Source organism: Drosophila nasuta, chromosome 3 (genome assembly GCF_023558535.2).
Source record: "Drosophila nasuta strain 15112-1781.00 chromosome 3, ASM2355853v1, whole genome shotgun sequence".
NCBI classification, from domain to species: domain Eukaryota; kingdom Metazoa; phylum Arthropoda; class Insecta; order Diptera; family Drosophilidae; genus Drosophila; species Drosophila nasuta.
In genome coordinates, this window is record NC_083457.1 from 4,781,681 (window position 1) to 4,804,703 (window position 23,023).

Below are 23,023 nucleotides of genomic sequence, written 5' to 3' on the forward strand. Positions count from 1 at the left end.
CAATATATGTATTTGCGGACATTTAACAGATTATTTTGTCAACGTTTGTCTGAAACATTTTAGTTTTTACCGTAATAAAAAAACAAAAAAAACAATAAGTGAAAATAAAATGATAAAAAAAAGAACGAAATGCAGACATTTGAAGGACATGCGCTGCGCTAGGTAACAATTTAAATTCCTGTAGTAATTTATGGGCCACGGCAGGGGTCCTCGCTTTCGCTTTCTTCGTTTTTTAGGGTCTGCTTTGACTTTGAATTTTTCGCAACACGTTGCGTTTGCGGCTGTTTTGTTTGCCACTAAGGAATAAACAATGTCCTGGCAACTTCCTGTTTCCTCATTGCCTGCGCGTCGGCCTCTACGCAAATTTACAAAGCGCACATAAAGCGTCAAAAGGAAGCCAGCAACAACCTTTTCTCATTTCCTTTGTAGCCCACTCACACAACTACAAATACACAGCTATCTATGTACATATGTAAGTATGTATGTATGTATACATTCATCGGCTGCCGCTCACTTGTTGCTGTAAGCGTTACCTTTTTGGAAAAAGCAATTTCATGGCATTGCTTTTAAGAACGCAGCATCCACCTCGACATCAACATCCACATCCACATCGACATTGAATTCGACAGCCACGACGCCTTGCAAAGTGACAGCAACAAGCCTGGCCCCGAGTCTGATTGGCCACCTACATACATACACACATATCCAATCCCCCAGCACCCTTTTTAGCAAGCAATATTTGATTTTGGCAACGTACAGACAACCAATACACACACACATACAGGCACCCACACACACACACACGTACTCATTTACACAGTCTTTGGCTGCAACTCCCCCGCATGGCCTTTCGACTCCTTCAGCAGCTTGGCTATTGCCTTGTACTGTCCGCTCATCGTCTGGTGTCTGCCGTCTAACGTCTTTCGCCGCCTGCTTGTCTGTTTGAACGCATTACGAATTTCGACTTTATTTGGCCCGTTTAGCCGTAACCAAGAAAATTAACTTGCCCATCGAGCACATTCACTAATCTAAATAATTTGTTTGTCTTTCCATAATTTGTTCTTTTCCAAACGCTAAGCTCCTTATGTGACACTCAATGGCAGCTGTTATTGAACTTTTAATTAGAAGAAACTTTGCAGTCACTGTCTGTAGGCTGTCAAAGATCCGTTTGCGAATTAAATGTTATCCATAACTTTTTAATATATCACATTACAATTGTTGACACATTGAGCGTGATCGTAGATAGAAATAATAATAATAATAATAATAATCAAATTAATAATAATAATAATAATAATAATAATAATAATAATAATAATAATAATAATAATAATAATAATAATAATAATAATAATAATAATAATAATAATAATAATAATAATAATAATAATAATAATAATAATAATAATAATAATAATAATAATAATAATAATAATAATAATAATAATAATAATAATAATAATAATAATAATAATAATAATAATAATAATAATAATTGTTATAGTACTATTTTCTTCCTTCTGTACTGTTCGATACTTAATAAAGAAAAAAAAATTAATAATAATTCGCAATACTTTAAAGTGATTTCTTTGTCATGTGCTTTACTTTAAACCAGTAAAAATAATAATTTTCATACATATTTCACAACGTACAAATATAGCTATATTAAGTATACGGTCAATCATTACAACATATAAAAACGCATGTCGAGAAGTATGCTATATTATTTCAATATAAATACTGGCCTATTTCTAGAGTATTTCTAGAGATAATCCTAGCGTAATTATATTACAATTTATTCTAATTAATGCGTCATGAATATTTAACAAACTTGTGTCATTTTCCCATAATGCAAATAAGTATAAATAAATTAGCTACAAGGGTAACGAATGCCCAGTTTAATTAAAAATAAAAACAAACAACAAAGAAAGTTTTTAATGTCCACATAAATTGTCACATATTGCTTAAAAGAGTTATACGTTTTATTGAGACATTGATAAATGGATTTAAAATATCGATTCGAAAAAGATTAATTCTCTTTCTGATAACAAGGAGTATAGTATAAAACGTTTTTAAATTATCCGATTCGTTTTTATACCCGCTACCCATAGGGTAGAAGGGTATTATAACTTTGTGCCGGCAGGAAATGTATGTAACAGGTAGAAGGAGGCATCTCCGACCCTATAAAGTATATATATTCTTGATCAGCGTCAACAGCCGAGACGATATAGCCATGTCCGTCTGTCCGTCTGTCCGTCCGCCCGTCTGTCCGTCTGTCCGTATGAACACCTAGATCTCAGAGACTATAAAAGATAGAGCTATAATTATTTTTCGACAGCATTTGTTATGTTTGCACGCAGATTAAGTTTGTTTCAAATTTTCGCCGCGCCCCCTTCCGCCCCTACAAATCAAAAAAATCGAATAACAAGCGTAATTTTAAAGCTAGAGTTACGAATTTTGGTATATACAGTAATAACTATAGTAGTTATGATCCCTGAAAATTTGGTTGCGATCAGAAAAAAATTGTGAAAGTAATTAAAGAAATACTTTTGTATGGGCAAAAACGCCTACTTGCTAGGGGTCTTAGTTGCTTTGGCTGACAATCTGGTATATTGTGCCGTCTAAGGTATATTTTGAATGCGGTTCTATATCGATATTCCACATATACCGTTTGGTTTTTTAGTATTTTTGCAGTATATTTGGTATATTTTGAGAATAATACCGCAAAATATATTGCTTTTATTCAAAATGGGTAGGGGGTATCTCACAGTCGAGTACACTCGACTGTAGCTTTCTTACTTGTTTTTTTATGAAAGCAAGAAATTTGTAAATGTCATAATGGATTTTAATAAATGTGAATTGTATAGAACAAATAAATGTTTTAAGATATTCGTATATCCGTGCCCAGTGCATTAGCTAGTCACCATCTTTTGTAACCTTAAATTGTGTGTCGTCCGTTTAGTTGTTGCGTCTCTAGAGCGGCAACGTTGGCGGCGTCTGTGCAAATAATCATACTTCAAAGGCTATAAATCGTTATTTAAATTTCATTTTTTCACATTGCTTAAAGTTTCATTTGGCCAAATTCCAGTTGGGAGGCATTACGACAGCCAGAGCAGAGCAGAGTAGAACAGAGGAGACAAGTAGGCAAGCAGGGACACGTTGCTCTCTGCCTTGTTGCCTTGTTGCCTTGCTTCATGCTGAGCTCTGAGCCCGTGGTTTGTTTGGCAATTTGCGCGTGGACGGCGGCAAAGTAAAGTATGCTTTATAAAAATTCAGCTTATTTGGCAACGAGTCCCGAATGTGCTCTCGCTTGTTTCAAGCGAATATTTCTTCATAATCGTGAGAACACTGTGTGTGTGTCTGTGTGGATGTGTGTGTGTGTGTGGGTGTGGGAATGTGTGCAGGTGTGGGCAGTATTGCCTGTTTACTCTTCTGGCTAGCTAGAATGTCAGCGCGTGTGTTTACTATACTCGCATACACAGACATTCTCTCACAATGCTGCGTACTTTATTTAGCATCCTTTTTGATCCTCTTACGATATTACATTCAAAAGGGTGACGATGACAGGCAACTTTGGGTTTAGCATTGCTGTAAATACCTTCATCTGGCTTGCTTCAAAGCTTTCCTAATCCAATACAGGAAATAGATAAGCCTTGCTTGAATATTGAGGTATGCAAAACCAAATTGTTTCAATTGGCAGAAAACACATTTCGCATTCATTTTAAATGAAATTACTTTAAGTGGGCAATTCACAATAGTTAAACTGCTTTCAATGAAGAAAGTTTTGTGGCAATCCTTTAAAGTACTTGCTGAGGTATTATTATTATTTAATATAAACGAGGTGTTCTCTGCTTTTGAAGCTTTGTAGTTTGACAGCTGGCTTCATTGCCATTAACAATATTTTGGATTTCATAAAATATAAAAAGTACGGTATTTTTCTAAAAATATCACGAACAATTATTAAAATATATTGATACACTAATACATTCAAAATATACCATAAAGTACAACCTAAATAGATCATTGATCAAAATAACGTATTTTTGCACGCTAAATAATTGCTTAGATTACTGCTAACAACCAAATTTTAGGGAATTATGAAAATCGACTTATGTTACAAAATCACGCTTGCTATTCGCTATGGTTTTTAATATACAGGAGACGGAGCATACTATAAATCTAAAACAACCTTCCAAAAATAACAAGAACTTTCGAAATGAATTTATATTTATCTCAACCGCTTATAGTCTCTGAGATCCAGTGTTTCATATCGCCAGTTGACACTGATAAAGAATATATACTTTATGGAGTCGGAAATGTCTCCAGCTGCCTCTTACAAACATTTTTTGTAGGTATAAGTTATAATACCCCGTAATGATGATGGGTACTAAAATGATGAGCATATTAAATATGTGACAAGCACAACAGGCTGCACTCCATAACAAGTAAGAAAGCTATAGTCGTGAGTGCTCAACTGTCAGATACCCATTACACATTTTTAATACAAGTCAAACAGTTCAGTTCTTTTTTAATATATCAAATAATACCAAAGGCTATATTTTGTATATTGATATAGTACTACATACATAATATACCATAGAGTACAAAATATACCAGATTGTCAGCCAAAGCAACTAAGACCCGTAGTAACATAATTAATCAAATTCTACAATATTTATCTGATCGGAATCAAAATTTTCAGGAACCGTAAACTATGCTTATTATTGTACGTACCAAAAATCACCTCAGTCTTCAAAATTACTTTATAAGGTAGAAGATGACTTCCTCTCCTTGTTACAAACATTTTGTGCCTGCACCAGTTAAAGTAGCCTTCTAACGTATGAATGAGTATGTGTGGGTTAAGCTGAATGTTTTACATTAAAGATGTGGCAGGTACAAACGGAATCATAGACTTCATAAAATCGAAAAAAAGTTTTCTGCATATAAAACAAGCTGAAGTCACTAAATTTGGAGATAATATTAGAGGTAAGTCCTTTACGAATATATTACATATCGATCCGTCCCTCTAACTCTTGAAAGAAAGTCCAAGTTTGTTTAATACAAGTTAAGCTTTCAATTCTTAAACTTAACTTCAGCAATTAAAGGCTGTTCACAAAATTGAAATATTGAAACAACGAACATTAGTGTAATTGTTTTAATTTATCTTAAGTATAATAAGTAAGCCATCATATGAGACGCCTTCTCGACCTTCCAGCCCTTAAGGTTAACAGATTCACAATTGAATCCTGTTAAATGTGCGGCTTTAATTGTACGCTTTCCTTTTACGCTGCAGCACATTAAGCGGGTCTTGTTATCCTGGTATAATCCTTGTTAAGTTCTTAATCGATTTGCGTGTCGTCACTGAGGATACGGCTGAGGGTGCGTCCCCCTTGGTCTCGACGCATTTACTCAATTACAATTACGACACCGTCATGCCGTGGCAAGCGAAGCAGTGGTGGGGAAGGTTCTGTGAGGGGGGAAGGCGAGAGGTGTTGTGGAGCACCTTGAATCCAGAATCCCTCGATTGGCAATGGCAATGGCTCGTATATTCATAAATTATTTAAAGTATGTCAATATTTGTTTTGGTGGCCAACGATAATAATGATGATGGGCATGACGACGAGAATGATGACTTGGCCGTTGATTAAAGGACAGCTTCAGAGAGAGATTGTTGATGTATTTTGTCTGTCTGTATGTATAGGATACTATGTATATACTCGTGTATGTACTTTCTTTATTGAACTTTAAATTAGTTTTATTTTGGCGTCCTCGTGCTGTGTGAAAAGCAAACAACAAACTTAGTTGTAAATGACAGCGAAATAAGATGAAGCAAACGCGAAGCTGAAAGGAAATGCACGATGACAGAAAAACAACAAGAACAACAACAAATATAACTGCGAGAAAATAGCCTAGCAATTTGTATAATAAGTCCTCTCGGTGTCTTGCCTGGCCTCGTCTCGAAAAGATGAGTCCTGCTAAAAAGCGATGGAAGTACGGCGGAGCGTTAAATATAATGAGATAAGCTCATTAAAATGATGAGACTGGCAGGTGACGGTGCGGAGATCAGGAAAATTCAAATAAATGCCATGTCCTTTTGACCAATTGTGGGACGTCTTCGTCCTTTGTTTTTTTATCCTTCGTCTTCTGTCTTCTGTCTGCCTCCCGTCGACTGATCCCATCAATCAGACGATGCGCATTGCCAACTTTAAGTTAATTATGGAAACTTTTGCACTTGATTGATTCTCTTGCCAAGGCAACAACGAGCGAGAGGCAGCAGCAGAAGTAAAAACAACCACAACGACGAAAACAACAGTCGCAGATACGAGAAACACCGAAGCGAGTTCCTTCTCGGGATGCACTGAAGCGTATAATCCTGACAATGTGCCGGCCCTGCGGTCCAACCGACTGTGATTGACATCAGGCACTTAACGCGTTTTTGTGTCGCCTAAAGTGAGTTGCCCTCGCTCCCTCCGCCTTCCCCTCTGCCACTCTTGGTCTGTTAATGAGCCGCAAGTGCGCAACAGTCGCATGAGTTGGCAGCATGTGGCAACAGCATCTTCATATTTATTCTCACCCACTGCCCAGAAATGAAACACAGAATTTAGAGAGTTTTGTTTTTGGCTTTTTCGTTTATAATGCTTATAGAGGCCATGACCAAGGCCAAGACTGGGACTGAGACTTTGACTGAGACTTCGACAATGTACAACAACAACAAAATTGCACTTTCTATCTCGCATTAAAATTGTCATCAAATTGTTTTCATCTTTTTCTGTTTATGCGTTCATATAATCAGCAGACTCATCAGCATGATGTCAGCATATTTAGTTAAATTCATAATGGATCTGCTTCATTTGCATTCCACAAAAGCGTTATGCAACAAATTCTTAAATTCTAATACATTTGCATTTATTTGGTTTAGCTAAAAGCACTCCTCAATTTGACAGCTTTCAGGTTTAAACATATTCCAAAGTTATTATTACAATATATATTTCAATCATTTGATTATTATGTTATATCGATTTCCTGAATAGAGTTAAGCGAGTCACAACAAAAATTGCATTTGTTGAATAAGTGTACAGTGAAAAAATATATATTTATCTATATACAGATATGCCTTTGGTCGAGGTCGAGTCAGCTGTAAGAATCTATTAATCACTTCTCAAATTCACATTTTCTTTTGCACATAATAGTATATTTATGATAATTGATCTTTCAGTATTTGCTAAACTCTCGCTTCGCTTCGCTTCTCGCTGCCTCTGCTGACCTCAGCTTAAAGCTTCTTTGATAGCACGTGGAAGATTCAAGAATTGCATTCTAATGCAATTGATTATAATATTATATGATTCTTTTGTTAAACATTAAATAGTACACAATAAATTCGGTGGGCATTTAGTTTGCTTAGATTCCTTTTTTTATTTTGATTTGAATTGATACTTCGCGAGTTTGTGTAATAATAGTAATATTCATTTTAACTCGCTGCGCTGCGTATGCGCGATGCAGATTGCGTATACGCTTGTTTATATGAATTAGTTTATTTTATTTTATTAGTTTAGTTTCGTTTTGTTTTGTTTTGGCGGAAAAGTTTAGCGTTGCCGCAACTTTGCTCTCAACTAGTGAGTATTTCCCATGTTTGCATTGCGGCAAATTAAAAGTTTAACCGAACAAAACTTTCTCCCCCTTTTTTTTTATTAAAATTTAAATTTCAAGCTACAGTCGAACAGATTCTGAAGTGTTTCCTTCGCATGCATGCACATGTTTTGAGTGTGTGTTGAGTGTGTGATTGTCTGAGAAAAATCAACATAAAGTTCATTCTCGAAAGCAGAGAGCGAAGTATAAAGAAAACCAGAGATGTCTTATTAGATTTTGACCTAGTATGTTTGCTTAAGCGTATGAGTTCGAAACTGTTAGAAGATAGTGTAAATATATCTTAAACAATTATGTTTGTATCTTCTAAAAGAGTTTAATAAATATATACCATATGGCTTTATGAACTATTCAATTTTTGTGTTAGCTTAGTTAATAACAACAGTCAACATTTAACAGTCATTCCGATATGAGTTTTCTTTACGATTTGGAAGAGATTTTTTTTGTTTTGCTTGTTTCGAAGTACTCAAAGGAGCTCTTTCATAAATATGCATTTATAATATATGTATATCCACTATATATGTATATATGTATGTTATTTGTATGTGTGTAAACTCTTAAAACACATTTATAAACATTATATTCTTAATAAAATAGTTCTCTACAATATTTCTGTGGGCTATTCTTGAGTTCACGCTTAGAAAAAAATTGACAGCATATTAAAAATCGCATGGAACACATAGAAATATATTTGTTTAATTTTTGCTTAATTTCTTTTAACTACGAGCACATACATATGTGGGCATTTTTTTGTGATTATGTGAGTGAGTATGCGTGTGCTTGTGTGTGTGCCACGCCCAATACCAAGTCACAGTCAGACACGCGTCTCGCTTATCAACGAGGTCTGCCTTTAAAAGTAGGTGCGGTGCCAACATCAAGGCCAGACACTTGCCCCGACTTATCGTCCCGTTCGGTCTCTGTTCGATTGCCGTCTGGGTTTAACTAAGAAACCCAATCAAAACATCCGCCATAAACAAAAGAAACAATCGCGAGTCGGAGGCCTGACACTAGTCATTTATACTCGTCTACGAGCTAATGACTTGTTCTACCATATCTTGATTTGCTGCTTTGTTTTCTTTGACTGTTCGTTCGAGGTGCGGTCAACGTTGCAGGCGCAGTCACTGCAGGCTATTCCGTCTATCCTTTTTATCCCAGTTACCAATTAGCTAGGATATTATAGCTGCGACAGGAAATGTAAGTGACAGGAAGAAGAAGGAAGAAGGGAATATAACATATTATTGTACTGAATACTAAGATATACCAAATGCTAGGAAGGAGCTTTTGGTATATCTTAGTAGTATTTCAGTATAATAATTTGGTAGGAGATAGAGCTTTTGGTATGTCTTAGTATTTTTTCAGTATATTAATTGAATATCATTTAAGCTATGTTTTGCACGAAGAGTGTATGTCCGCTTGACGGCCTGTACACATACAACTTTTGGTATATTGTAGTATTTTTCCCGTATTTTCATTTGGTATATTTTTACAATAATACCACCTGTCTATCCACATATTTTAGTTGTTTTTGGTATATAACTATTTGGTATACTTTAACTGTAACGCCGAATTTGCATTTATTAATAATGGGTAGCGGGTATCCCGACTATAGATTCCTTACTTTTTAGATATGCATTTTTGAACTTTGGCTTTAATTTTTTATCAAGAAAAGTCTGCGATTTTGATATTTTTTTTAACCTACCCAAGTCAGGCCAACGAGACTTTTGGCATGTCAATGCTAAATACTATTTGCAAATTTCAGCAACATTTTTATTAGGTTCTTTTTTTGTGTCAGAGTTTAATAACCTTTCTTTATGTACACTCACACACACTCATCTCATCTGTACCCACATACATATAGATTTACATATATTTTGCTGCATATAGTATGACATACATATGTTGTACACAAATTGGCTGTAACATATTTGCAACGTTCATAATAATTCGTCGACTTTATAATACTCGTAAAAATGCTTTAAAAAGAGAACATCAAAAACAGTTTTAGCAAGCTGAGCATTGGCTATATAACTTAGGTATTTACGAGTACGTCTATATGGTAGATAATATTGGGCTATGTATTTATGTAAATTGCGGTCTCTTTAAAATACTAGCAAAATAATTTTATTTCATTTTCGTTTTTCTTGTATTTTTGGTTTAGCTCTGATTTGCTGCATGAATTGCTCGATTCTCTTAAAGCACGTGAAGATTTTCACAGCTTTTGGATTTGGAAATGTCGCTAAGGCAAATTTTCTGTAGAATTTCCTTTGCCAGATGTAGGGATATGTGGGTGCGTGAGGTTTTCATCTTCGAGGTAGATTTCTTTTCGCGTTTCTCCTTGAGGCGCATCTGCAAAACACGAAAATATTTGTTCAACACCCCCATTTGAAATTGAATCGCCATTAAATGGGAGGTATATTAAATATCCGGACTTTGTCACAATTTTCATTAATTAGTGAGCTTTTGGGTCTGACAAGGCCAGAAAACTGGTGCTTACCACACAGACACACACACACACACATACAGCGACCGACAGCCAACGAGTAACCGCAAATCCATTTAAGTTATTTCCTGCACAATTTTCGCATGCATCAGTGAGTTGCGTGTATTTCGCACCTAAACCTAAATAACCGCAAAGCCTCAATGTGTTCTGGTGGGTGGGGGGAAGTAACTGAAGCGTAACCTACTACTCTAAGAGCCTTGCTTACCTGCTTCAATATGCCGACGAGCAGTTCATCGACATTGTGCTGTATGCCGCTGGACGTCTCAATAAATTTGGCATCGCGTGAGGCGGCCAACGTTTTGCCCTCTGTGTGGGTGGAAGGAGAGCAGAAATGAAGAGTGAAATATGAAATGAGATTGGAAATGCGAGTGGCGAATGGCGAATGGGAAATGGGGATGAAACGGCAATGAAATCAAGCCATCATAATTAAGTCCTGGATTTCATAGGCTTTTCTTTTGCAGCTAGAGATGAGCGCGTGAGCACGAGACTAGAGCAACGCCGTGTCACGGAAACACTCGCACATCTCTAGTTGCAGGGAAACAGGTAATGAGAACGTGAGCACGACTCAAACGGAGTCGTGTCACTCGGCGACACGAGCTCATCACTAACTGAAAAGCCATCTTGATTGCCTACCTTGCGATGTGATAAGCCGTGCCCGAGCCAAATCCGCTTTGTTGCCAACCAATATGACTGCCTTGTCCTTGGTATAATTCTCCTGCCACAAATAATTGATAATCTCCTCGGCAATGCGAAATGAGCCCTTGTCGACAACGGAGAAGACAACAACGCAACCATGAGGCTCGTACGTCGAAAGCGAGTTCTCCACACTCATCTCGACGCTGGGATGATCGATGAATACCATGTCGGACTCCTCGTCGTCCAGCAGAACGCTCACCGTCTTCTCGCCGAACTCATCGTCTAAAACTCAGATCAGAATTAAACTCTATAGACATAAGCGGAAACCAGCGGCAATGGGGATTGGCATAGGTTCCACATCAAAAAAACTTGGGGTAGCACAAACTACTCACTGTCCGACTGCTATCCGACTCCACCTCCCTTCGGACAGTCAACTTACCTAGACTCGCATCGTAGGTGTGCATGTACTCCGATGTCATAAACTGATTCACCAGCGCCGTCTTTCCCACACCAGCATCGCCCAGCATTACGACCCGATATCGTGCCGGCGGCGGTGGCTCCAAATTCTCCGATTCATCGGGCGAGGCCGGCAGAGAGTCCACATTGGCATAGCCGGCGCCACAACAGCTGCCCTCAAAGGGAGACCTCTCGCTGGCCCGACTGTTGGTTGAGTTCACACTGGTGTTGCTGCGCGATCTGCGCGAGATGATCGAGTCACCACAGTTGACCACGTTGCCCTTGCTTATCGAAAAGTGGCGCAGTCGATACAGATCATCGCTGGCCCGTGGATTATATGGACGTTCTGGCAACGAGCAGACGCGCGGTCGAATGTGATCGGGAACTATTGAGAAATTACACAAATTTTTGAGTGATTAACATCAACTTGAATGTGTAATATACACTTCATCACTTTTATTATAACTCTTTAAAATTAAGTTCTAAAGCTTTAAAGCTGATTTAAGTGAATAATGTCTATCAATTAATAACTCGAGTTAGAATTTAGTGTCATTCGGATAAAATATAGGACAAACTTTGCTTTTGCATGATTCTTGGTTTATATTCTAATCTGTCTCTATATTGAGTGTGTGATGTAAATATGTAATATTTTTTTAATAAGATGTAAATCTAGTCCTAGTCTCCCACTATGTTATGTTATAATAGTCAGTAACATACTGACAATTATTAATATATAATTAGGTTAAGCTGCAATATCCTAATTTAAACAGGACTTAACCCAAAAATAAAATAAATAGAAAGCAAGTTAGAAAGCTACAGTCGAGTGTGCTCGACTGTGAAATACCCGCTACCCATTTCGAATAAAAGCAAAATATTGCGGTATTATTTTTAAAATATACCAAAAATACTACAAAAATACTAAAAATATACCAAATGGTATATTTGGTACATCGATGTAGAACCACATTCAAAATATACCATTGACGGCATACCAGATTGTCGGATAAAGCAACTCAGACCCACAGTAAGTAAACGTTTTTGCCAAAACAAAAGTATTTCTTTAATACCTTCTAAATACTATAGTTATTATTGTTTACACAAAAATTCTAGCTTTAAAATTAAGCTTGGTATTCGATTTTTTTGATTTGCGGAGGCGGGAGGGGGCGCGGCAAAAATTTTAAACAAACTTGATCTGCGTGCAAACATAACAAATACTGTCGATTATAGCTCTATCTCTTATAGTCTCTGAGATCTAGGTGTTCATACGGACAGACGGACAGACGGACATGGCTATATCGTCTTGGCTGTTGACCCTGATCAAGAATATATATACTTTATAGGGTCGGAGATGCCTCCTTCTACCTGTTACATACATTTCCTGCCGGCACAAAGTTATAATACCCTTCTACCCTATGGGTAGCGGGTATAAAAATATGTTGATATGTGATACACATTCAATTATCTTTACGGAATCTAGACTTATACTCATTCAATCATATTTTAATATTTTTTTATGATTAAGATTGGTGATTTTCGATGACCCAAAGATTAGATTCATTAAAATATGAGTTACATATTTTGCAATATATTGTATAAAGGAATAATAGATTGATAAAAATATGAAACTATGCTCAATCTTTGCAGTTCTTCAACATTTTTGGCGGACCGAATTATAATGTAGTTAACAAATAGCAATTTCTTAAAGATTTTAAAGAGTCTACCTATTGTACCTATTGTATATTTGCGAAAGTCTCAGAGATGATCACCGAAGAGTAAATATTTACTTACCTGGCAACTCGAGAAAATTGGAGGTGCGTCGCTGTCGCCCGCGATTGGAGCTCTGGAAGGCTAGCGGACCGATGTCATCGTTGGAGAAGATGGATGTGTTGGAGCAGGCGCTCTTCATGGACTCGCGTGAGCTGCGACGACTGGCCAGATAGGCAAGTCCACCCTTGGAGCTGCCACGACGTCGAGGCTTGTACTCGACCGGATCACGCTTGGGCTTGGCTGGCTTGCAGCCGCTGAGCTCGTGCTCCGAGTCCTTGGTGAGATCGCTGGTGGACTTCCGATAGCGCAGCGAGACAACACTGTCCGAGCAGGTTCGATCTAAGGTGGAGTGCGAGCTGTGGAGCACTTGGTAGCCAGGATTGGAGGTAATGTTGATGGCATGTCGTCGCTGACGATGCGAATGCGGTTCATCCGACATGGTGACATGGCCAGCATCGGTATCCGTGTAGCTGAAGCTGGTGGTTGTCGTGGTCACCAGCGTGCTGTTTGTGTGCTGTGTCATCTCACCCGATTCCATTGAAAGCTGAGTGCACTCCGTAATACACGAGTCGCGTTTCAGCCCATAGTAGCTGCCAGTGGAAGCACTTCCAGCTCCTCCTCCACTGCTGTAGCCACCCGCAGAAGATGCTGCTGTTGCTCCAGTTGTTGCTGTGGATGTTGCTGCTGCGGCAGCATTGAGGCAACGTGCCTCAATCTTGGTTATCACCGGCAGCTCCCACTCGTCGCGACGTCGCTTGCCACTCCCCCCGCGTTGTCCTCCCACACCTGTTGTGGTCAACTGTGGCAACGTTTCAAGTGGCTGCTTTGAACGCATCAGCTTCTTGGAGCCCTGGCGACGAGGCGAACTCGGTGGCTCGTAGTAGAGCGAGCCATCATCCGGCGAGATGGGTTCGTAGTACTCAAACTTGCGGCCCAGCGCTGCCTGATCCATGCCGGGACCCGGACTGACGGCATCAAAGACAAATTTACACGGGGATTTGGGACTGCGCACGCCATGTCCGCTCATCAGCGACGAGGAGTCGTCCATGGATCCCGAGGCCGAGCCCGATGTGGGCGTTTGGTAGTAGGACGATGGTGTCGAGCTGCTCACCTCATCGCAGCTGTCGTTGGCAAAGGTCGTGGTAATCTTGGGACTGCGCGGAGGCTCATAGCTGCCATAGCCATAGGCGGACTGTGTGGACGTGGCATAAACCGAGGGCGGCGCTGGATGATAGCTCCTGCACAGAGAGAAAAACAGTATTTGAAAATGCAAAGCAATTTCGATTCTACTTAAGCCTGAATCCTGTTTAAATTTGTTAAATGAATCCTGTTTGACGATTAAAAAGACCAGGAATTCCTAAAATTTAGTCATGAACCTTCCTTTCCTAATCTACTCATCTTTTTTTCCATTTTATCCCTGTTAGTAGAGCTATCCCTAATCATTCTTAAAGTTGCTTAAGGTCCTGAGTTCAAAGTGATCGGTTGAATTGAGATTTCGTATATAGCATTTCCATAATTTTAACAATTGAGAATGCTTTAATCGAATGTCGTAGACTCATTTCCAATAAAAGCAATACTAACAAGTAAGAAAGCTACAGTCGAGTGTGCTCGACTGTGAGATACCCGCTACCCATTTTGAATAAAAGCAATATATTTTGTGGTATTATTCTCAAAACATACCAATTATACTACAAAAATACTAAAAGTATATTTTGGGGTATTATTATAGAAAAATATACCAAATATACTAAAAATACTAAAAAATATACCAAATGGTATATTTGGTATATCGATATAGTACCGCATTCAAAATATACCATAGACGGCACAATATACCAGATTGTCGGCCAAAGCAAATTAGACCCCTAGTAAGTAGGCGTTTTTGCCCATACAAAAGTATTTATTTAATAACTTTAATAACGACAATTTTTATCTGATCGCAACCAAATTTTCAGGAATCATAAATACTATAGTTATTATTGTATATACCAAAATTCGCAATTCTAGCTTGTTATTCGATTTTTTTGATTTACGGGGGCGGAAGTGGGCGTGGCAAAAATTTGAAACAAACTTGATCTGCGTGCAAACATAAGAAATGCTGTCGAAAAAAAATTATAGCTCTATCTCTTATAGTCTCTGAGATCTAGGTGTTCATACGGACGGACGGACAGACACACAGACACACAGACGGACAGACGGACATGGCTAGATCATCTCGGCTGTTGACGCTGATCAAGAATATATATACTTTATAGGGTCGGAGATGCCTCCTTCTACCTGTTACATACATTTCCTGCTGGCACAAAGTTATAATACCCTTCTACCCTATGGGTAGCGGGTATAAAAATATACCATAGGGTATTTTAGATATATTGATACAGTGTGTACATACGGACGGACGGACAGACAGACATATCAATAAAGTCTCATTTGTTGACGCTGATCAAGAATATATACTTATATAATACTTTATAGGGTCAGAGATGCCTCATTATGCCTTGTACATACATTTCTTGGAGGTACAAAGTACCTACCACCAAAGTATAATACCTTTTTACCCTATGGGTAAAGCATTTCGGGATTAAAACAATCAAATATTTGCGAACTTAAATTAAGTCAATCTTGGATTATACTGATATTGAGACTTTTTCAAGCTTAATTTAACGTGTTTATTTTACAATATTGTATTATTTTTTTCTGTGTGTGGAAGACCAACTCAATCTCGTATTTGGAATTTTATTTGTGTTTACTCACCTGGGCGACTTGGGCGTGGCGCCTTTGTAGGGCAAAGGATTGCTCGCCGCACGTGCTGGCGTCTTGTGTCCGCCACCATGTGCATGCCCATGGGATTGTTGATGCCCATGACCATGCCCACCATAGCCACCTCCTCCGCCTGCGCCACCAGCTGATGACTCGCCGCCATCCCAGCTGTGCTGCTGTTGAGCCATTTTATCCAATTGCTCGACTGGCGTTTAGTCCTCTCGGTGCTGCTGCTGTTGCTGTTGCTGATGCTGCTGAAAGTTGGTCGCAACTCATGTGTAAATATTACGGGCCATTACTCAACACAAACACACACATGCACCCAAACACACACTCACACATAAACACATTTGCCTAAAAGTCCGCAGCGAGCAAACATAATTTATGGTTTTATCTTTATTTAATAAAATAATGAAAACTACAATAAAACGCAAAACGCAAAACACATAAAGACCACGGCCGCGGCCTCGACCAAGCCATCATTCCCTTCTCCTCCCCTGCCCCCTCTTTCCCACACCCCTTGTGGCCACCACAATTCCGCCTAAATGGCTCACGGGCTTAGCAAATTTGTTGTGCGTGTGTCTCGATGTGTGTGTTTTTGTGTGTGAGCGTGTGTCAGCAAATTGCTTATGAAATTTTGCGTTGTGGCTCCCTCAAAGTTGACAGCACAAGTGGCTGTGGTTGAAACCCCCACCTTAACTCCGCCTCCCCACCCCCTTTGCGGCTGTCCACTCAACTGTGAGGTTAAGCTCTTAAAGCATTTTGTTGCAGCTTTCAAATGTTGTCTTTTGTCGCACGTTGCATGCAACAAGCTGCCTCGGCTGCCATTGATTCCCCGCTGTGTGTGTGCGGGCAAAAACTTGATGTTTGTCTTTAGATGGCTTACCGAACTGCCAGACACACGCAAACTCACACGCAGAGGACGACTTGTATTGACAGCAAAGTAGTTTGTCAGCAGTTTAAAGATTCTTGTCCTAATCTAGGTTCAGCCGACAATGCCACTGAGTGAGGTTCGACAGACAATTAGAGACGCTAACTTGTTGAATGTTGAATCAAGTTAACTAAATTTGTAATCTCAAACAAATTATCCTACTTCTACTTTCACATGATTAACTCCATCAATCATTTAATTTAATTTGGTATCCTTATTACGCATGTAACACCGAGGTAACATGCTTTCATGCCTTCCAATATATGTCCTTAAACTTTTGTGATTGAATACGAAATTCAGTTCAAATAATCTTTACTAATATTACAAATCGAATATTTTTGTAATCTTGGGACAAAATGATAATTGTTCCATCGACAGACGTTATTCATTAATAGCGGGAATAAAAATCTGAATGAAAACAAGTAAGAAAGCTACAGTCGAGTGTACTCGACTGTGAGATACCCGCTACCCATTTTGAATAAAAGCAATATATTTTGCGGTATTATTCACAAAATATACCGAATATACTGCAAAAATACTAAAAATATACCAAATATGTGGTATATCGATATAGTACCGCATTCAAAATATACCATAGACGGCTCAATATACCAGATTATCAGCCAAAGCAAATTAGACCCCTAGTATGTAAGTAGGCGTTTTTGCCCATACAAAAGTATTTCTTTAATAACTTCCACAAATTCGTAGCTCTAGCTTTAAAATTACACTTGTTATTCGATTTTTTTGATTTGCGGGGGCGGAAGTGGGCATGGCAAAAATTTGAAACAAACTTGATCTGCGTGCAAACATAGCAAATGCTATCGAAAAAAAATTATAGCTCTATCTCTTGTAGTCTCTGAGATCTTGGTGTTCATACGGACAGACGGACAGACACACAGATACCCTCTACCCTATGGGTAGCGGGTATAAAAATCCAATGAAAAACAAAATTTAGAATTCAGATATTTAACTAAAAGCAAAATTGCAAGTTCCAGAAAAATTCAAATCAGATTAAGCTAACATTCGATTAGTGATTACCACATCACCCTCTCATTTTAAACACACATTACATTTATTATTTTAGCTTTACAATATTAACTTTATTTCTTCTCGTAAATGCTAAATTTATAAAATACAAAAAACCTTTTTCTCAGCTTCTGTAAACTCATTCATAAGACGAATTTAGTTAAGTTGATTTCATTTACGTGATATGCGAACTCAGGTGTCTGGCTGTGGCAAGTAGTACTTGCATCATTTGTTGGCAGTTCAAACGTCTAAGCAATTGAGCTTTAACAGCAGAACAAAGTTCAATTCGAGCTGTCAACTGATTTCGATTTTCATTGGCATTTCTCTTGCTGATTTGATTGTTGCATAAGGGCGCTCTTTAACTATTTGTACTACAGTTTTATGCTTGTTCCTACTATAAAAAGAACATATAGTTATACTCCTGCAACGTGCAACGACAGCAACAGCAAAAGCGGCAGCGACACTGCTATAAAATTGTCCAGCACTTACATGAGCAAATCTAGTGTCTTCCTTTTATTGTCCAGCTCCTGCGGAGCTCATTTTCCCCGAGTCTCAACTGTTGCCATAGCTTGCTCTCCTGTCCCCACCTCATCACCCCACGCGTTTAGTTATCTATTGTATTGTGTGTGCAGCGTATACAAATAGCCAGTCACCCACTCACCTTCGCTCTGAGCAGATACAAAAGCGTGGCTGCGTGGATACGTGCTCATATTGTAAAGCAAATAATATGGAAGCAGCCAACTGAGGGCGAAAACTTACCGTCTACTCGGGTATATATGATTGTATTCTTACTTCTATATACTCCCTAAACGGGCTGTCCTTTGGGGCTTTACTTGGCTGTGACAATAACTGCAACTGGTGGCACATTCAAAGTTCAAAAGTATACTGTAAATTCTATTCAGTTGTGCGGAAGTAATTAGCAGAGATAAAACTTGCTGATGGCTTTACCTATTTCCAAGAATATGTATTTATGACATTTACCTTTAGCTGAAAAACGTGCTTGCTTCACAAAATCAATAAGTAAAGCAAAGTATTAAATTTAAATGAAATTTAACTTGGCATTTTAGAGTAAGTTCTTAAATATTATGAATTTTTTTAAAGAATGAAGTTAACTTATGTTGAAGCTGAGAGTTCATTTATGCAAATCAAAGTGTCATTACTGAAGAATTCCCTAAAATCTTTCCCAATTACTTTACTACAACGATATTAGCTTTAATGACTTTCCAGAGTTAATTACAGAGTATATTATAGTCGAGCATTGCACTCAATTAATTAAACTACGCTTCAGTGTGCCTGGGAATCACGTAACCTGGCCTGTTGCCACCACAACCAATCATTCAGATGGACAGACAGGCAGACGGACAGACAGACAGATGGCGAGACACATGGACAGTGGGCGATTGTGTGTGGGGGAGTAAGCTGGATTGGAAGCATGGATAGAATAATCATACAAATGTTGAATAGAAAAAACAGTTCACAATTCCGTGTAACTTTCCAGTGCTGATAACATTGGACAACAGTTTTGGTTATGCGAAAAATCTGTGGACACCGAGAACAGCAAAAGCAAAAACAACAGAGACACAAAAATGTCAGCTCCAATCTTATTCGCCCTTTCACTCTTATCTCATGGCATCTTTGTCTATTTATCTCTGTCTGTCGTCGCAAACGAATCAGTTTGTGTGTTGGCATTACAAGAATTGTCTATGCATGACAGGGATATCAGAGCCTACGCCATAGGAACGCAGTGAGCTATGCTATTGTGTTTCAACACATGGAATTTGTAAGAATTTTACATAAACGTATGCGACTCACTCTTAAGCAGGTAACAGGAACAAAGCTAACTTCAGGGTCAATATAATTGCTGCATATTTGATAAGGCAGCAGACTCAATATATTTCTCTTTTTCTATTCTCCTAAACAACTTCACACAGGTGATGGAATTCAATAATGAAAAATGAATAACTTATGCATTTGTTTTTATTGTATTTCAAAGTTATGCATAACATTTGCGGAAAGATAACCTGAGGCCGAAAACTGATTTGATTTTGAGGGGATTTGTGAATAAACAAGTAAGAAAGCTTTAGTCTAGTGTTCTCAACTGTGAAATAACCGATACTCATTTTGATTAACAGCAAAATATTGCGGTATTATTCTTAAAATATATAAAAATAAATTTATAATGAAATATACCAAAGGCTGGGCTTTTAATAGTTTTATATAGTACCATTCAAAATATACCAGTTTGCAACTAAGACATGGAGTAGGAGTTTTTCCGCATAAAAAACTACTTCTAAAATATCTTCTCCAAATTTTATCTGATCGCAACCAAATTTGCAGGAATCATATTGTATGTATCACAATTTTCAATATATGTATATATATTAAATACAATTCCTGGAGGCACAAAATTGTAATACCCTATGGGTAGCGGGTATAAAAACATAGCAGAGGGATGTAAATAGCATAACGAAGGCAAAGGATTGGCGACTGAGTAATTTGTGAGAGTTACTTGGAAAAATATACGCTGTTTGGAATAGTCATCGAAAAGTTCAAATGTCTCTGACCTGTGGCCAAAACTGTCTGCTACTCCTAGCCTTGCCTTGTGAGAGCTCTCTAATAACAACGTCATCGCCATCATCATCAGCAAGCGTAATGAACCCGAGTGCAGTGCCAAGAGCTATTAGCTTATGGGTAAACCTCTAACCAGTGAACGACTTGTTTCGTCTTGTCCAAGGCAGAGAGAGGGAGTGAGTGGCTCAACCCTTTTAAGTAAACTTTGCTTAATTACATGCCCGCACCCGTTAAGCACATATTTAACGCCCACATAACGTATACGTCTCTACGTGTCTGTATACATAAGTAAACATAAATATTTTCTGAGCAACCACCGCACCTCTTAGTGCTTAGTGCTTACTCTTTGGATATCGGCTGAGTTCTGACCGGCCAGCACTTGGCTCCCAGAATTAGCGTTTGTGGTGAAAAATGAATATGTTGCTGCTGCTGCTGAGTGTGTGTTGATGTTGATGTTGCTGTCTGTATGTGTGTGTGTGTGTGCAGCATAAACAAGAAAAGTCCATAAAACACTTAGGATCAAACAATATACAAGGGACGTCAAGAAAGTGTAGCCTACTTAGTGGGGCAAAATGGGGGCTGAGTTTTCTTGCTGGTCAACGACAACGACAACAAGAACGAAAACAGAAATGGCAATGGCGAATTAGAATTCTAGGCTAAAAGTCACGTTCGCAACTTAGTTATTAGATTCTGGGCAGCCACTTGGCACCAACCACCGACCCCCGATCCCTGACCCCGCGCAGCCCATCGATTTTATTGCAACACATAATTCTTGGCGTGCGCCATTTGTGCAAATCTCATGTTGATGGCATATTAAGTGACTAGCTGAGGCGAACTGAGAAGCGGGCCCAACAATTTAGTTTTAAATGCGTCATTTGTGGGTGCTGGGGGCAATCTCTGCAGTCCACAGAGTGTGTGTGTGTGTGTGTGGGTGTCACGATGGAGCACAATTGTGGCCCAGGTTGGGCGTAATTAGACGCGTCTGGCTGAGAAAGTTGGGCGCGAGGATTAGCAATTAAGCGAGTGTCCTGTGCGGCGAACGACGCGCAACAAGTGCTAACAGGGACACGCGTAATCCCAGCAACCGACACACACACACACACACTCACACTGACACACGCACAGGCATACATAGACACACTCACACGGAGACAGACGCAGTCTCTCGTAAGTGAGAAGTTTGAGCGTAGAAAGAGCAGCGCATAAATCAACATGTCAAATCGCAGCTTAGCAGCAGACAACACACACATACACACTACACTTCCACTCCCACACACACACACGCATATATACACACAGACTTATACTTAGTCTCAACTTAGGAGGAAATCATATTTTATGTTTACCATTCTGGGTTGTTTTTGCAAATTGCGCTTGTTTGTAATTTCCGAAATTAACTTTTCTAATTGTCTTAATTGCGTTACAACACACTCTTGCTCTCTCCGTCCCACTCCCACTCCCAGTCCCACTCCGACTCGCACTCCCGCACTCTCGCTGCGTCTCCTTCGTGCACAAGAAGAGCAATTGGTACTATAAACTAAGAACACCAAGCAACAGTTTGTACAGTTAACCGTTTGCCTCTCGCTGCACTTCCGTTTCCGCTTGAATCCGCGCGTTGCAAGTGCTGCAAAATGCCGCACACGATAATCAACGACAGTTCGCGTCCGTAGCTCGAGCTGAACTGTGTCTCGGCTCGCCAGCTTGGCTGCATTTTGTGTGTGTGACGAACGAACCTCGCCATCGTCGATGCCGACGACGACGACGACGACTTCGACACCGCAGCCAAAAGCTCTAGCCTAACCGAAAAAAGCACTTCCAGCTTGGAAGTCATGTATCTCTTTGGGGCACTTTTCAAACTCAATTGTTCGTCTTCAATATACCGCCAACATACATGCAACTGTTGCTTCTTTTATTTATTTTTTTAGATAATATTCTTGGTATACATATTTCAAAACCTAAATAAGCTTTAATCTAAGTCAAATCAAAATTGTTACATTAGCTTTTTGTTATCCCACCGAAGTGCAGATTGGTTTTCTACACCGTACATATTTGTATTCAGCTAATGACCGGCTACTTCTCTTTAGTGCATACTTCTTCCTCCTTTGTGCGTACACAAATTTTTTTAAATTTCAATCATAAAATCAATTTGTATAATGGAAATAACACAGGAATCAAAGATAACTGCATTTGAGCAGTCCAACTGTGAGAAACCCACTAAATAGCAGAGGCGTAAAATTTCGTAATGTGTTTGAAAGGCAGATGCAATTGACTTACTCCATACTAAATTTCTCATTTAGTAACTACCAAGTTTATTTTAAATTTTTTTGAATAATACATTAAATAATACAAAATAAATAACAGAGGCGTAAAATTTCGTAATGTGTTTGAAAGGCAGATGCAATTGACTTACTCCATACTAAATTACTCATTTAGTAACTACCAAGTTTATTTGAAATTTTTTTAAATAATACATTAAATAATACATAATAAATAACAGAGGCGTAAAATTTCGTAATGTGTTTGAAAGTCAGATGCATCTGGCTTACGCCATACTAAATTTCTCATTTAGTAACTACCAAGTTTATTTGATTTTTTTTTTAAATAATACATAATATTTTATGAATGTGCTGTTGACACAACGTCTCCGTGTTAATTCAATGCGGCTCAGACGGAGTGTTGAAACAATGAAATTACACTAAATAAAGTTTCTTAGAGAACAGATGTATATTTCG

The 23,023-nt window shown here is 38.6% G+C and overlaps 1 protein-coding gene across 6 annotated transcripts; it reads right to left on the reverse strand.

Annotated features, from left to right (window-relative positions):
• Positions 1–8,680: 8,680 nt before the first annotated feature.
• LOC132791277 (uncharacterized) lies at positions 8,681–21,978 on the reverse strand. 6 transcript variants are annotated; one of them, XM_060800138.1, is made up of 7 exons: positions 21,863–21,978; positions 15,758–16,014; positions 13,025–14,241; positions 11,220–11,621; positions 10,778–11,068; positions 10,350–10,450; positions 8,681–9,990 (listed from the first exon to the last, which is right to left on the reverse strand). In XM_060800138.1, exons 2-7 carry the CDS (start codon positions 15,949–15,951, stop codon positions 9,835–9,837), a joined length of 2,361 nt encoding a protein of 786 aa, XP_060656121.1. In that variant the 5' UTR covers positions 15,952–16,014; positions 21,863–21,978; the 3' UTR covers positions 8,681–9,834. The 6 variants fall into 6 exon arrangements, with proteins under 6 accessions (XP_060656121.1, XP_060656120.1, XP_060656118.1 ...); XM_060800137.1 differs by having other exon boundaries at positions 15,758–16,017; positions 21,856–21,978; XM_060800135.1 differs by having other exon boundaries at positions 21,638–21,978.
• Positions 21,979–23,023: the final 1,045 nt, after the last annotated feature.